This window comes from Ostrea edulis, chromosome 5 (genome assembly GCF_947568905.1).
Source record: "Ostrea edulis chromosome 5, xbOstEdul1.1, whole genome shotgun sequence".
In the NCBI taxonomy this organism is placed as follows: domain Eukaryota; kingdom Metazoa; phylum Mollusca; class Bivalvia; order Ostreida; family Ostreidae; genus Ostrea; species Ostrea edulis.
Genome location: NC_079168.1, coordinates 38724563 through 38742623, shown reverse-complemented (window position 1 = coordinate 38742623; position 18061 = coordinate 38724563). Strand labels below are relative to the sequence as shown.

The 18061-nt window shown below is 35.7% G+C and overlaps 1 protein-coding gene across 1 annotated transcript in view; it reads left to right on the top strand.

Annotated features, from left to right (window-relative positions):
* Positions 1–18061, top strand: part of LOC125650225 (cleavage and polyadenylation specificity factor subunit 2-like) — a 118476-nt gene that overhangs the window by 96108 nt on the left and 4307 nt on the right. Inside the window, exons 13-16 of the mRNA XM_048878340.2 lie at positions 8355–8458; positions 9396–9450; positions 10435–10468; positions 16167–16309. Coding sequence (XP_048734297.1) covers positions 8355–8458; positions 9396–9450; positions 10435–10468; positions 16167–16309 — 336 coding nt within the window. The remainder of the gene's footprint in view (positions 1–8354; positions 8459–9395; positions 9451–10434; positions 10469–16166; positions 16310–18061) is intronic.

Here is an 18061-nt window from a genome sequence, read left to right as displayed (position 1 = left end):
CTGAATAAGAAACTGACAAATCCAGGTCTAGTCCCAATTAACATTTAATCAAGAAGAGCCATTACATTTACCTTCTGACATGTTTAACTTTGATGATTTCCAGGATAGATTCTTGTCATCAGTCAGACAAATTTAAAAATGATATGCACCAGATGTGCATGTAATTTACCTTCATTATAAAACATGTGGGTCATGAACCCACATTACTTTTTTATAGCATTGGAATCGAAGATTCGGGGCCAAACAGTTTTTTGTCTGTCTATCTGTGGCAGAAAACTTTAACCTTGGTCAAATCTTATACACCATAAGAGGTAGAGCTTTCATATTTGGTATGTGCATGTATTTCTTGTGGCAAGACCTTTCCATTGACACCAACATTTTGTGACCTTAACAGACCATTGACCAGGTTCCACTTTGTTGTAATCTAGGGGCATCAATGTTTCACAAACACATCTTTTTCTTATACTTACAGTTGCATCATTGAATGCTAGAATTAAATGTGGGGAACTTGAATTATAAGGGACTTAGAATTTTCAGCAGAACAACGGCATAGTAAAATATCACCATATTCCATTTGAAAAATTTGGAAATATACTCAATTTTGCTTTAAGTAGAAAATATTATGTTAAAAAACTATAGGAACTTAATCTATAACTAACAAAACTACGAGTGTGTTGTAAATCTGAATAATATATTTGGAACTTCTACCTTTAAATGTCCACTGCTTCTAATCTTTTTTGAAGGAGAAACTTGAGAAAATAATTTTGTTTTTCTTATATAATCAGATACTCATACTTTGTTATGTGTCATTATGCATACTATTACACCAATGTTACATGTATTATATTAAAAACTTAAAAATAAAAATTAAGTAATTAAATAGAAGCATTACAGAAATGATTATCAGTGTGCAGATCAAAATCTAAAATTATCTGAGGAAATTCAGTCTACCTTTTCGTTCGTTGAATTTGCTAGTGTTCATTCAAGTTTTGCTCTGCAAACTGATAGAAATATGTTCATGAATACTGATTATGCTGCAAATCAAGACAAAATTTGTGATGAATTACAGTTATATATTATTTATGTCTGCTTTAATGAAATTTGAATGTCCTTTGCAATGAATAGAAAGTGACCTTGAAATAACCTAGGCATAAAAACAGGAACCCCAACAATAACTTTTTCTGTATGTCAAAAGAAGAATGAACCTGTGTTAGCCCTCTCCTTGAATGTGACTTTGAAATAACCTTGACATGTAAACAAGAAACTGTGTCAAAAGAATGTAGGTTAAACAATATTTTATTCCAAGAATTTTTTTCTGCAGCAGGATAAATCAGCTATGATAGCTCTCTCCCTGGTTACAAAAGGTCAAATCAAAATATAATTCATATATCACGTATATCATTTAATAGATAGCTAAAAGTAAAGGAACACGACCGGTTTGCATTTTTATGCCACCGAGATCGAAGATCGGGGGGCATATTGTTTTTGTCCTGTCTGTCATTCTGTAATTCTGTCATTTTGTCTGAAACTTTAACCTTGCTAATAACTTTTGAACAGTAAGTGATAGAGCTTTGATATTTCACATGAGTATTCCTTGTGACAAGACCTTTCCGTGGGTACATGTACCAACATTTTTGACCCTGTGACTTTGACCTTGGAATTTGACCTACTTTTTGAAAACTTTAACCTTGCTATTAACTTTTGAACAGTAAGAGATAGAGCTTTGATATTTCACATGAGTATTCCTTGTTACAAGACCTTTCCGTTGGTATTGAACCTTTTGACCTTGACATTTGACCTACTTTTAATTATTATTTTTTTTTACATTGGTCATAACTTCTAAATGGTAAATATTAGAGCTTTCATATTGTACATGAGCATTTCTTTTGACAAGATCTTTCTACTGGTACCAAAATATTTGCCCTTGTGACCTTGGCCATCTTCGAAATTGGCCATTATCGGGGGCATTTGTGTTTCACAAACACATCTTGTTTTTTTACTCTTTTTAGCTCACCTCAGCCAAAGGCTCAAGTGAGCTTTTCTGATCAAAATTTGTTCATTGTATCAGCGTTGTAAACTTTTCACATTTTCATCTTCTTCTCCAGAACCACTGGGTCAATTTCAACCAAACTTGGCACAAAGCATCCATAGGTGAAGGGCTTTCAAGTTTGTTCAAATGAAGGGCCATGCCCCCTTCAGAGGGGAGATAATCACAAAAATGCAAAATCAGGGTAGGGTCATTTAAAAATCTTTTTAAGAACCACTGGGCTAGAGGAGCTGACATGTTCAAATTATGGCCCCCAGGGGTAGGTTGGGGTCACAATAGGGGATCAAAGTTTTACATGGGAATAAATAGAGAAAATCTTTAAAAATCTTCTTCTCAAGAACCACTGATTCAGAAGAGCTGAAGTTTACATGAAAGCATCCTGACATAGTGCAGATTCAAGTTTGTTCAAATCATGCCCCCATGGGTAGGTTGAAGCCACAATAGGTTATCAAAGTTTTACATAGAAATGTATATGGAAAATCTTTAAACGGAAAGGCAATCCTAACCACATAGTTGCTTTTATGAATAAAGTATCACTTACTGATATCATAATTGACAGTCTTTAACTAAAAAAATCCTTGCTTAACAATTAAATCAATATTAATCTATCATGTATTTTAAATTACTCGCTGTTAAGAGAGTGGCCATTGGAGTTTAATTTATGACGTCACACCGTCTATTCCGGTTTATTTCATCAGCAGCACTGTAAACATGACAAGTCACGAACAGTTGAGTTTGGAGCCGTATAGATTTGAGCCCGTTCTTTCGCAAGAAGAAATTGAGAAAAGAAGACGTTCAGTCGAGTCGCAGACCAGGCAGACGGTACTTGTTCTTCATACAAATGTCTCGATCCTCAACTTGTCATTACGCAAATGATGGATCCACAGTTTACGTAGTCTTTTCTTTTCAAATGACTTGGTTGAGTTGGGAATTTCGAAAAATAACCTTTTTTCACATCTCCCCTTCGCATTAGCGTAATTAACTGCTTGCCAGGAAGGCATCAACCTATTTATTCGTAAGATCTACCACATGCACATCTATGATGATCTCGCAGGTGCTTGGGTTCAGCCCCCCCCCCCCCCCCCCCCCCCCCCCTTGAATAAGCTACATGAGTTGATTTAATTAATTTTTTGTTGAAAATATTTCTAATGCATGTCAACAACGTCTTGCTACCCATAAAGTCCAAAATAATTCAAAATAAGCCCTTTTTTAAAAAAAAAAGTAAAGCCACTGGTTATTATAAGTTCTGTTATAACCAGTGAGGGTTTTTTTTTTTTTTAAAGGACTTATTTTGGACTTTATGGGTATGCAAGACGTTGACATGCATTAGAAATATTTTCAAGAAAAAATTAATTAAATCAAACTTATGTAGCTTATTCGTTGAAAAGGGGGGGGGGGGGGGGGGGGGCACTGAACCCAAGCACCTGTGGATGATCTTAGAATCTCATCAAAACCGGAACAGATGGTGTGACGTCAAAATTATTGATTTTTGTGGTCTTGAATGCAAAAGAGTTACATATCATGGCAGCCTCTAGAGATCGAGGGAATTTCAATTTTTGACGTTTTCAAATTAGTACTGAAGCATATCTAGGCCATATATCAACAGAATTGTATGACAAATCTTTATCATATGATTAATCCTATCATTTATCATGTAAAAATCTTTTGGGTTGTCTTTCCCTTTAAAAGTCTTCTTTTCTAAGATCCTTTGGGCCAGAAGAGCTGAGATTTACATGAAAGCTTTCTGACATAGTGCAGATTCAAGTTTGTTCAAATCATGGCCCCTGGGGGTAGGTTGGGGCCACAATAGGGGATCAAAGTTTTACATAGAAATATAATGGAGAAATCTTTAAAAATCTTCTTCTCAAAAACCACTGAGCCAGAAGAGCTGAGATTTGCATAAAAGCTTCCTAACATATAGTGCAGATTCAAGTTTGTTCAAATGATGCCCCCTGGGGTAGGTTGGGGTCACAATAGGGTATAAAAGTTTTACAGGGGAATAAATAAAGAAAAGTTTGTTCAAATCATAGCCTCCAGGAGGTAGGTTGGGGCCACAATAGGGGATCAAAGTTTTACATAGAAATATATAGGGAAAATCTTTAAGAATCTTCTTCTCAAGATCGAACCACTGATCCAGAAGAGCTGAGATTTACATGAAAGCTTCCTTACAAAGTGTAGATTTAAGTTTGTTCAAATCATGGCCTCTGGGGGTAGGTTGCGGCCATAATAGGGGATCAAAGTTTTACATAGAAATATAATGGGGAAATCTTTAAAAATCTTCTCAAAAACCACTGAGCCAAAAGAGCTGAGATTTGCATGAAAGCTTCCTGACATAGTGCAGATTCAAGTTTGTTCAAATCATGGCCTTTAGAGGGTAGGTTGGGCCCACAATAGGGACTAAAGGTTTTACATGCAAATATATATGGAAAGTCTTCAGATATGGGCCAAGGTGACTCAGGTGAGCGATGTGGCCCATGAGCCTCTTGTTCAGCTATTACACAAGTAGTGTGGAAGAAACGTACAGAAAAATATTAATGTTGAACAAAATCACCAAGGACCTGGACTTCTATCTATATATGTACACCGATGATTTAGTGTCACAGAAATAGATTGCCTACATACTTACAATGTTTTGTTATGAAGGAAGGGGCGTGAATTATCTGATTTTATGCCATAAGGACTGACAATTCATTTTCAAATGCAGCACTTTCATCTCCGGAATTGCCCGTTTTATCTAATTGCCATTTTTCAGCAAAGTTACTTACGGCTCTTAATAGATTTAAGTTTGAGATATCTTGACAATGTGAAAAAATATAAAAATGTGCCATAAAGAAATTGTCCATTAGACAGATTGATTGACGTTGTTGAAAGGTTAGATTCATCTGAATGTATGATATTTCAATTTGTTCCCTTGAAAGTGTGCAGTCAAGCATTCACATAAAATAATGATGAGGTGGTCATATCACAGATCTGTGTATTTGAATATTGGTTTAATTTGCATCATCAGATATACAGCAACTGCTTTTGATGAACATGCATCAAGTTTAATCAGGTGTTGATAATGGGAAGTATGGGGGCTCAATCAAATGCTGTTGATGTGTGATTTATTCTGATGGTAAAATACGTACATGGAGAAAGTCATGCAATATTAAACACCTTCTAGACTGTCAGGAACAGAATGAAGAATGCAGGGTCGTACGTGTATTTCAAAAACCAAACATGAAGGTGCGGGGGTATATGCTGTAAATGTGGATATTTCTGTGTGTTGTAATTATGTGTATTCCTTTGCACACCATATGCTTATAGTGTTTAGTTATGCAATGTCAGTATCATTATAAATTGCTCAACTATGGGAATAGTATGTGAGGGGGTATTAATTTACACAAGATCTTGTAATCTTGTGTTTAGTATAAATTAAATGCCCCATGTGTAAATTTCCTCGTTTACAGTACTCAGATCACCATGTCCACTCATCTGTATGTATAGAAAGAATGTCAAGGACAGCTAGTATTTAAGTATAATTATGCATAAAAACGATATCAAGGACAGTATTTTCAGCTGTTCATTTATTTATTTCAAATTTTGTGGAAATGTATACATAAATATATTATGATTGATTGATTGAATATTGTTTAACGTCCCTCTCGAGAATATTTCACTCATATGGAGATGTCACCAATGCTGGTGAAGGGCTGCAAAATTTAGGCCTATGATCGGCGCCTATGGCCATTGAGCAGGCAGGGACCTGCTGTGACATGGGACCTCGGTATTTTTTTCAGTCTCATCCGAAGGACGGCCCCATTTAGTCACCTTCTACGACAAGCAAGGGGTACTGAAGACCTGTTCTAACCCAGATCCCCACAGGATCATATATTATGCAAATCATGCAAATCCACTCTAGAATCAATAGATTTTGTCAATTAAGTGCTCAATTTTTGTGGAACCCCTATCCCACGATTTCAAACCACAACAACATACACAAAATCTATAATGTTTCAATGTACAGAAAATCACATCCCAGCAACACTGTAAAATTTCAGCAATCCACAAAAATTGAGCCCCACGAATTTAAATGATACCATGGAATGAACCCGGGCCAGCATTCATAAACACGTCAAGATTGTACATGCACTTGAATCTAAGAAAATTCCCAAATCAAGCACTGACAAATTGCTTTGAACTTAACTTTTATTCACAAAAGAACTTAATTCTTAGAAGAATTGTTTTAGTTCTTTATAATTCTAAGAGTCCTTCAAAGCAGTCGTAAAGTGTAAGAGATCCTTAAGTTAAGTTAATCAATATGGCTGCCATTAGAGTTCACAGAAGGAATTTTCGATATAGAGAGGATTATATTCAGCAATTTAGTGATCCTGAATTGATTGAGCTTTTTAGATTGAGATTCTGGATGTATTTTTATCGAGTCACTTGTTTGGGACAGAATACCAAGTGGTTGGAAAAGGACCTTTAAACTTCCTTCAGAAGGTGTTTCTCACATTGAGATACAATAGGCAACAGGAAAATTGCAGCTATCCAACTGAGTGATGATATGGGTGTTTCCCCGCCAACCGGACCATCAACTTAACAATGGCACAAGCCTTACTTCCCCTGATATAATCAGCCATTAGATTTCCAAGGACTGCAGCAAATATTGACAAAATTAGGAAGCCTTTTTTGTTATTGCAGATTTTCCTGGCATTGTTGAGGCAGTTAATGGAACATATTTATTGCACCGCACAAATTTGAAAATGAATATGTCGATAAACTTCTTTAAATTTTTAAAATAAATTCATACTTAAAGACCCATTTCATGACCATTATACGTACAGTTACTTAGGATGTAGGCGGGACCTTATCTTTACCCGGAGTGGCTATGTAGGGTCAACGTTAAAAGGTGCTGATCACTGTACACAAAGGAACGGACGGAAAATAAAATATATCAGAAATCTATACCTATCCTTATTTAAAAATAAGAATAAAAAATATTAATTGATTTCTTTAAATCAATTGATTTTAGATTCTTCTTTGATTGATTTGACCTATAATTTGTTTGAGGACTTTTTTTGACATCTCTATTAGAAAGTTCAGCATTATTTCTCCTTTCTCATTTTATTCTGAAGAATACCTGCCATACCATTCGATTTTCGTCTGATGTCCATCGGGATGGCTCTGGATTTTCTTTCTCTCAGTCTTTAGCATTCATCAATGCAGACTTCTTGATGGCACTGTGTTGTCCAAAATTAATTCTACAGACTTTTACGACAGTGGCTGATGTTCCTACAAGATGCCGTTTTTATTCTATCGGGCCACCAGGATTGTCTGCCGTTCTTAACAAGAATGCATGGTTGACAGAGGCAATCCGGGCATCCTGTTGATGAGGCTTGAGGAGGAATTGGGATGGTTGCACGGAAGCTGGTACTACTTCGAGACTTCTCTTTCTGGATGCTAATTATTATAAACAAATAAAGTTTGAATCATCACTAGTATTGACTGATTTATTTCTAAAGTTCTCCAGGTAATTATCAATGACTCTGACATAATTTAAAAAAATATTGCAAAATTATCTTTGCAGTGTATAGATGAAAGAGGTTGATTATTTCCTTACAGTTAAATTCCTATTAACACATCCATCTCGGATGCTCAGTTGACATACTTGGCTGAATCTGTCAATCAGGGCCTAAGCTATTGTCTCTTATTTGATTGACAAGCAGTACATTTTTTTTTTTATCTCAGCCCAGGTTAAGGGTACATTACTGTCACATGTGGATATATGGTTGAAAACATTCAAACCCTGCACAGAAGATACTTGACTTTCACACGAGTTCCCCCCCCCCCCCCCTCCTCTTTTTTTGAAATCCTAGATCTGCCACAGATTATCCTCTTGTAAATGTTTGTACCAAGTATATCAAACGTAGATTTGTTTTGTTTGTTATTGTCCAAGAAATACCTGGTGTATTTGTCAATGAGCATTTGTTGTCTGTATTTAGTTTATTTATTTTCTATGCAAGAAATGCAAAATTGTTCAGATCTGCAAATTTTTGCACAAAGTTTCAACACAATCCGAGCAAACTTTTATATATAGTATAATATTATAATATATTAATATACATACATACACAAGTTTGCTGAGATTGTGTCAAATTAACCCTGTGATACATTTATAGTGGCGTTTGCTGGAAATCAAAAGACACACATCATAACATTTAATCTGTGAAGACAACATACACCCAAATCATACCCTTATTGTTAGCATATGATTGGATGGATTTAAAAGCGAAGTTGAGAGAATTGGATTTGTCGTATATTTCAGGGTAAAAGTCGGACCGGATTCTTCAAGCAGGCGAAGAAGTCATACCCTATGTTTCCGTTTACGGAGGAGAAGCTGAAATGGGATGATTACGGGGAGATCATTAGGTACTTATCATTTCATATTCACTATTAGGACATTTTCAGCGATTTCATATTCACTATTAAGACATTTTCAGAGATTTCATATTCACTATTAAGACATTTTCAGAGATTTCATATTCACTATTAGGACATTTTCAGAGATTTTATATTTACTACATGCATTTAGACATTTTCAGAGAATTCATATTCACTATTTAGACATTTTCAGAGATTTCATATTCACTATTTAGACATTTTCAGAGATTTCATATTCACTATTCAGACATTTTCAGAGATTTCATATTCACTATTTGGACATTTTCAGAGATTTCATATTCACTATTAGGACATTTTCAGAGATTTCATATTCACTATTAGGACATTTTCAGAGATTTCATATTCACTATTTAGACATTTTCAGAGATTTCATATTTACTATTAGGGCATTTTCAGAGATTTCATATTCACTATTAGGACATTTTCAGAGATTTCATATTCACTATTAGGGCATTAAATTTTCAGAGATTTCATATTCACTATTAGGACATTTTCAGAGATTTCATATTCATTATTAGGGCATTTTCAGAGATTTCATATTCACTATTAGGACATTTTCAGAGATTTCATATCCACTATTTGGACATTTTCAGAGATTTCATATTCACTATTAGGGCATTTTCAGAGATTTCATATTCACTATTAGGACATTTTCAGAGATTTCATATTCACTATTTAGACATTTTCAGAGATTTAATATTTACTATTAGGGCATTTTCAGAGATTTCATATTCACTATTAGGACATTTTCAGAGATTTAATATTTACTATTAGGGCATTTTCAGAATTGTATGATCTTGATTTACCTGGCAAAAAATTTATACCAGCAATATCCCAAATGCTGGACAAACACCTGCACATTTTTACCATGTCTGTCATATGAGAAGTTTTATTTTTCATTTAGGCCAGAAGATTATACCATTCTAGATGTACCACAAACAGACGAGGAGACTTCAGCAGTAAGGCAGCTTTTACTTGTTAATTTTTAATTTCTAGTCAGTTAAGTCCAGAAGTACTAAATGGTTAATGAGCTATTCTAATCAAGGTTTGTCCACTGCCCATATGTCAACAGTTTTGGTAATCATTTTACACTTTCAGCTTCTCATACTTTCGACCTCTCCAGAACCACTTCAACCAAACTTAGCACAAAAGCATCCTTAAATAGTAAAAAGGATTTCACGTTTTTTCTGTTGAAGGGTAAATGTAATGGGATTATTCAAACATATATGTCTTTAGAATTAATGTTTCAGACAACACTTGTGTGTTGGAATCAAGTCATCCCCCCCCCCCTTTGGAATTGCAATAGAGATTGCAGGTTTATCAAAGAAATTTATGAGAAACAGACTTTTGGGGAGGAGGGTCCAAAATTTGCCAAAGTAATGCACTATATCTTTATGAGCATCTTGACACAGTGCAAATTCAACTGAATTAAAAGTTGGTCTCATTAATCATGCAAATGCTTTTTTTATGCCCTCATAATCCAGATAACACTTTTAGTTAATATTAGATGACTTGCCCATTGTCTTTCCGATCAATCTTGTAATTTCCTCTCATCATCACATACAGATGATTTCTGCGGACAAATAGAATCTTCACAATATATACTAGTATATATATATGCTGTTATATTTCTATTAGATAATAATTGGATACAATTTGCTCTGCAACACATGCACGCGTCAAGGAAAATGTCAATCAGTTCATCAATCAAACTTCTCCTGCCTACGTTATGTAATTCCCACTTCGTTGTCTCATATCAAGTGTTATTCACATCTAAAATGTCTGTTACATTACCGTATCTATCCTATTGAGCGCCCGGGGCCATTAGCATCCAAAGATTAAGAAGTGTCTATTAACTTAGATTAACCAAGTTAACCCAGACAAATGATTTACTTTAGATTTATTCATTTCATTTGATTGTATCATACACACTGTCGTTACAGGAAAACGTAAAGAAACAAGATACCTCTGTACAAGGTAAGACTATTTCAATCAATGACCTTGACCTAATTTTGAGATCAGTATGTTTTGGAGCAGTTTCTACTCCTGTATGTACGTTGAATTAAAGAGAATCTCAAATATCATTTATGAACTCCTCTAGTTTGAATTATTTATAGAATTGAATATTAGTTTATTAATTATCAAACATTCGTGTGAAATTTCAGAATTTTTTGTTGACTTTTGTCAACTACAGGGCATTCCTCTTTCCTAATGTGGTCATTTCCCTGTGGAAATGATATTAATGGACTCGATTTATGATAAGACTCGATGATATTTCCACCATTTTATATGTACTGTTTTCCCTAAGGAAATATGAATGAGTTCAGCTTGTAGATTACTGAACTAGAAGCTTGCTTCCCAAACTCCTCATAGCACAAACATTACGATTCTCCTACATGTATTTACTGTCAGGATATGGGACTCACGGCGGGTGTGACCGGTCAACAGGGGATGCTTACTCCTCCTAGGCACCTGATCCCACCTCTGGGTCTGTGTTTGCCCAACTATCTATTTTGTATTGCTTGTAGGAGTTATGAGATTGATCACTGTTCGTTATCTTCACCTTGCATTCATAGAGATTATTCTGTATTTAGGGATTATTGTAAATTTCTAAGTAAAGATGTAGATTTAGATAAGTTATGTAGATTTAGATTTAGATAAATTGTGATGCAGCCTTCATTTTACAGATATTGTGACAATAGCAATACTTTATGCAGGTCCTATAGATTGGAGTCAGTTGTTGGTCTATAATTTACAGCATCGCCATGCCTGTCAGCATTTTGACTTTGACATTGATCCTTGACCTATACTTATTAAACAGTTTTTAAATTGATTTAGCTGCAGAATTGTAGCTCTCTGAAAAATTATTTTGATGGATTTTTTCTAAGAGCTACAGTTCTGCAGCTAGAATTGATTATGACTTTCCAGCTGTAAGAGAGACACCTTGATATCTAGTAGGTGTAATCCTTAGTTATGCAATAGAGCATGTAATAGAACTGTGCTAACATCAGCCTAACCATTACCAGGGGCATTCTTGTTCTAATAACACATCTTGTCACCATTTTAAAAACATATCTAGTCACCATTTTAAAAACACGTCTTCTCACCATTCTAAAAACACGTCTTCTCACCATTCTAAAAACATGTCTTGTCGCCATTCTAAAAACATGTCTTGTCGCCATTCTAAAAACATGTCTTGTCGCCATTCTAAAAACATGTCTTGTCGCCATTCTAAAAATACGTCTTGTCACCATTCTAAAACACATCTTGCCGCCATTTTAAAAACATGTCTTGTCACAATTCTGAAAACACGTTGCTATTCTAATTTTTAAACACATCTTATCGCCATTCTAAAAACACCTCTTGTCGCCATTCTAAAAACACCCCTTGTCGCCATTCTAAAAACACTTCTTGTCGCCATTCTAAAAACACCTCTTGTTGCCATTCTGAAGCCAAAGTTTGGTACATTATAACTGTACTCTTAATGTACTTCTGACAACGGTTTTATTCTATTTCTGAAATGCGAAATTTGATTCAGGTGTTATTTGAATATTGCTGATAGATTGCTTGTTTGATTGATAATTCATTATATTTACATTTGCAACTGTTTTCTCCTACATAACACTATTACGAGCAATACCTATTTATTTCTGGATAAATCTACTACGGGGTCAACAGAGGTCACGGCTGTGCGTATGAACATTTGTTAAAAGTAGGTAACAGGTACTACTTTTACTAAGGCAATACACATCTAGCAATCGCTCTCACTTACTGGTACAGAAATCTTTCAATAGATGAAATCAACACCACAAAATGTATTTACGGTTTTATTTGTATTCCAAGCAGTGGACTTTCATCAATAATTGATAAAAGCATTTCTGTAAACAATGTCTTTAGTTACTAGCCTACTAGGCCTTTCGTCTGCTACAACTTCACCCTGGTCATCGGTGATGCGGAATTGTACCTACTGCTAGACGATGACATTAGGCTTTAGCAAAAAGGTCATTCACAGGATGTATGGCCGATAAGTCGTCAAAGTGCATTAAGAGTTTAAGACCTACACACCACACTGCTTCCGTGCCACAGCAGCCATAGGTGCTTGATGTCGGTTTCCAAGTTTATGTCGGGACATCGAAGCGAGGCGTCGTTCAAAACCTATTACAAAAAATTATCGAGTCAAAAGAAGCGTTCAGTGAGCTCATGTTTATCAACAATTACATATCCAAATCCAAATCGTCCCTTACCTTCGTGCAGTTCCACATTCTCTGCGATGGTCAGTTCTTTCCGGAGATTCATCTGAGCTGTCCTGTCCTGTCCTGTCTATAAATGATTTGCCTACACCTGACGACTGCCGCCCTGTTCTTCATGTTCCTCCATCTCAGTCTTCTGTTAACTCCATAATATCCACAGAATATCTTTCAAAGTCGGTCTTCAACGTCTTCACTTTTCAAAAGTCAAAGCGCATCACAACTCTAGTGTAACACTGCGCATCCCCGTTTAAATCATAATTCCCCCACCCCCTAAAATTAGACATATGGAAGAGTTTTCCATTATAAACTCCCAAGTTAATGTATAAGTATATGTTGATATACTTGCTTTCTAGCGTCTTAATAATTAAAACAGTTCTTCATTTTAGAGAACTTTGTTTTGTGTTGTCGTCATTTTGAACATCTATGACGCTTCCTTTTTTGAAGACGTCAACAATTTGAAATGTATGGAAACGTGTTGTTAACACAATTCAGTAATGTTACCGACCAAAAATGTAAATATAAGTAATAAGGTATCATTTTAAAATATTTATCGGGATATAAATACGGGTTGGTACATGATCAAATTTTCCATAAAGCCCTTCGGGCTTTATGGAATTTGATCACGTGACCAACCCGTATTTATATCCCGATAAATATTTTAAAATGATACCTTATTTCTTAAATAACTGCAGATAGTCAGAGTTAGTCATTATCAAACAAATTATGTTAATGAAACAGTATACCTCCAGCTGTAGCCAAGTCCTATTGTGGCAATAAACAGACCAAAAACAATATACAGCTTTGATGATGGGACATGAAAAGAGTTTTATAATCCCCTGGCAACAGAGCTGCATGTATGCATCCAGAAAAATCTGGTGGACACCTATAAAAAGCACTTTATCAGATTTTGGTCTTATACTTGCAACAATGATAAAAGGTAGCAAGAGAAAGATCTCTCAAGATTGTTTAGCGAAAAGCCATCGCTCAAGGTCACAGTCATTGATTGGATGTAAGAATTCTAGTTTGATTATACACCTGTCTTTTGGTATACTGTATTATGGTATAGAATTTTCAGTCCGTCTTCATGTCTGGGTCGTATCTCTTACACTGTCAAGCCAAGGACTATCAAACTTGGTCCATTGATGTAGTGTGCGAAACTAACTATTCAATCCTGTAGATATTCGTTCCACAATCATTTTACTTCCTATAGACCACACCAAATTCCTATAGACTGAAATAAAAACACTAAAATTAGCACATGAAAATTAATTACTGAAGATGCAAGGTATATTATGGAAAACCTTGCAAATAATACAAACATTGATTCGTCAGCTAGCTGTTTTCAGCATTCTAAAGCTTCTGAAAGTTTGTGTTTGATGGGTCTCCATCTCCTCAGAGAAGAGGTCCTGTGGTATCCAGATTAGAATAGGTCCTCAGTGTCCCTTGCTTGTCGTAAGAGCCGACTAAATGGGACAGTCCTTTGGATGAGAAAACCAAGGCCCCGTGTCATAGCAGGTGTGGCACATAAAGATCCCTCCTGCTCAAAGGCCGTAAGGGCCAAGCATAGGCCTGAATTTTGCAGCCCTTCACCAGCAGTAGTAACATCTCCATATGAGTGAAAGATTCTCGAGCGGGACGTTAAACAATAGACATCCAACCAACTTTACAGAGAGCAAAAACTTGTCCGTATAGAAATGGCCACCCAGTTCCTTAGCAATTACAAAGACTGATTACTGTCCACTGAATAAGATCGCTACTGATTACGAAACTTGGATTTTTTGTTTTACATGATACTAACCACAACAACGAGGTTTGGCAAAACTGACCAAGGGCAGACGAAGATGAAGGCAAAACATATCAAGTTGATTCTGTTCCGTTCCTCCTTGTTAAAAATGGAATACTCTGATTCAAATGATTCGTTATTAGATTGTGGTACATTTTATTATAAAAAGGGGTAGGCAGAAACAAATCTACGTAATATAGACTTTATATAACTTGGTCAGATTTCCTAAACACAGGTCGGTCTATCGCCGATTTGATTGATATAGACCAACAAGATTTTCTATAGACATTGTCAATCGATCCATAGTTAATTTCGCACACTGTTGATACGCCGGGGGGGGGGGGGGGGGGGGGTCATATTTTTCATACTGTGAGGCCTAGGGCCTAGGACTATCCAACATGATGCAGCTTGGGGGGGAAGGCGAGTCATAACCCCACAACAGGTCATTTTTGCCTCCTTCCGGAATTTTATGACTATGTAATCATGTCCAGCTCACATCTTAAACATTGTGAGGCCTAGGACCATTCACTTTGGTCAGTTAATGCATCTTGGATGGAAGGTATGCTGTGAACCAAAGATATGTCGCTGTGGCCTTGTTTTGAAATTTTATGACTATACTTCATATACAAATCATATCCAGATCATATATTAAGCTTTGTGAGGTCTAGGACCATCAATCGTGGTCAGTTAATGCATATTGAGGGATGGGAGAAAGTGTTGTGACCCAAAAGTAGACCATTGTGACTTCACAGCTTGTGACTTCAAGCATGCAAACATATAGATATATATCATGTGTATGTAGTGGTAGATGGGTGTATCATGTACCCTAGTGGTGAACTTATTTCTTACAGTGAGAGAAGGTAGGACAAGAAAGGTGACTTGGTGTATGGGTCAAAAGTCAATGATTGAACGTAAAAATGTCATGGACACCATATAAAAATAAAAATTTAGGGAGAGGGCTAATATAGGCTATGTCTGCTGCACGATCTCATTCACTTTGTGAATAATATATAGTTTTAAAAAATATACATATAAATGACGACATGAGTTTCCTGTCTCATACTTGCTATAGAGATTGTAGTCAAAGGATTTCTTAGGTCGAAAAACTGGTGGTCACCATGTAAAATACACATAGCATATCACTCTTACTTTTGAGTCTGATTCTTCTTAACAAAGATAGCAACAGAGGAAACTATCCCTTTCTATTTTTAGATTAAAAGATCACAGGTCAAGGTCACTAAAATAATTGATTCTAATACATTGTTTTTCATACCTTAGTAAACTTGAATACTTCAAGACAATAAGTTTTGAATCTATGATTTTATGACTTTTTGTAGAAAGAAATTCAATTTATTTTGCAACTAAATGTCAATATACAAAATGGAATTAGTTATATTGCTATGTTGAATTTCTGCAACATCACGCCCTCAACGACCCACTTTCTTTGACATCCTTTTTTTTATTATTGTATCAATGAACTTTTAAAGTATGAATAGAAAGTGCTGACAAAATGTCTGTAGGAATTGATGTGAGAAGTACTCTTATGTAAGAGAAATAGACAGAGGCAGTTTTTTAAACAATGAAATCCATGTTTTTACACAGCAGAAGTTGGTTAATGCTACATGATTATTTATTCCCTCAGACTTGTCAGAAGTACCCACTAAGTGTGTGGCAGCGACGGTGACTCTGGACATTAATGCGAACATCCAGTACATTGACTTTGAAGGACGTTCTGATGGCGAATCCATTAAGAAAATCCTCTCTCAGATTAAACCAAGACAATTGGTGGGTATTCCAAATTGTGTTGTATTGAATATGAATGAAAGGTATTCTGTGTTGTATTGAGTATGAATGAAAGGTATTCTGTGTATAATTCAATGAATGACTGGTGGAATTTTTAGGTCACCTGAGTCACTCAGTTGATCTATTGCAATTGGTGTGTGCCATCCGTTGTGTTTTTTAAAAACAGTTGAACATTTTTCACTTCTTCTTGATAACTACCATTACAATGGGATACATTTTTCACAGTGCAGCACAAGTTATTTCCCCCTGAATACAGGAGGTGCACAACACAATGGGGTCCTCAAGTGATTGCGTCGTTATGAGGAATAGATAGAGAATTTGATATTTCTGATTGTAATTAATTAAGTGTAATTACTGAAAAATGATATGACTGTACAAAATTCTTGATCATTTATTTTATTTATGTGTCCCATATGTGATTTTTGGCAGTCCACGGTAGATCAGTTTAGATCAGAATAATCAGGATGAGCAATTGCAATTCTTCATTATTACTTTTTATCAATACATGTATTATCGACGATCAAAAAACCACAATGAATATGCCAGAAATTAAATGCGGAGCAAAAACTGCCAAAAATTGAGCCATTTTCACAAGTCTTCTCTATAACCACACATCTGCATGAAAAACTAAATGCATAGTGATGTAAAGCAGGAAGGCCTATACCAAAATTGTAAATTTCATGATCCCCAGGGTAGAAGTTCTGACTCCAGGGTGGGGCCAAACTTGGTATATAGTGCTTATGTGTAAACATATTAAAAATAGCATCTTCTTTAATGCTAATTTAGCACACAAACTGTGTGCATAGTTTTAATGAGCAAGGATGCCTCCACCAAAATTATGAACAGAGTGGTCATTACTGAATTTATTGTCCCTGGGTTTGGATGTGAGCCCTAGGGCAAGCAGATCAGAGACTAAGAGTGCAATGTATATTTAAAAACCTGTACTCCTCAACTTCTGGCACATAAACGGGACCATAGTTAAGCTTGTCAAACTGATTACTCCTGGGCCAGAGGTGCAGGTCTCGGGGCAGCATTTCATTGCATCTTTTGGAAATCTTTACCGGTGAACATCTAGCTTCTGAAGTGGTTTTATATTAAATATTATAAGTAGGTTAATAATGTTTATAACAAGTATAGAGACACCTACTAAAATTGTAAAATTAATAACTTTTGGGTCCAGGGTTTAGTCTGGCCCCCAGATGTAGCTTCAGTATATTGGCTCGTACTGTGAAAGCCAGTGACATCTTTAAAAATCTTCTATACTCCTGAACATCTAGTGAACCAACAGGAAGCTTAGTTGTAGCAACTGAAACCTCCGCTTTGGTGTAAGAATCACCTTGTCTGTCTGTTCATCATCTTTTATCCTTCTAAATTCATGTCTGGACTGTAACTGTAGGAATAGTGGAAGCTGATCCCTGGCACAAAGATTGTGTATGTCCATGTGGCACGACATTATGCCAAGGTCATTTGGCCAAGATTAAGGTCATTGCAGTTTAATGAAATATTTAGTTACAACTTTGTTCTTGATAAGTGTCAGAAACTATTTATGACTAGAATATATTTCATAGCTCTAAACATAGGTCATTTGTCATGGTTGATTGTAAAAAGCACTTTTTGCCATCATTTTAACAAGACAGTGTGTCATGACTCAGAACCAAGGTCATTTGGCAGAGCTGAAGGTCAATGATAAAAAAGTTGTTGATATATGTCAAGCTCATAATTTTGAAATAAGGA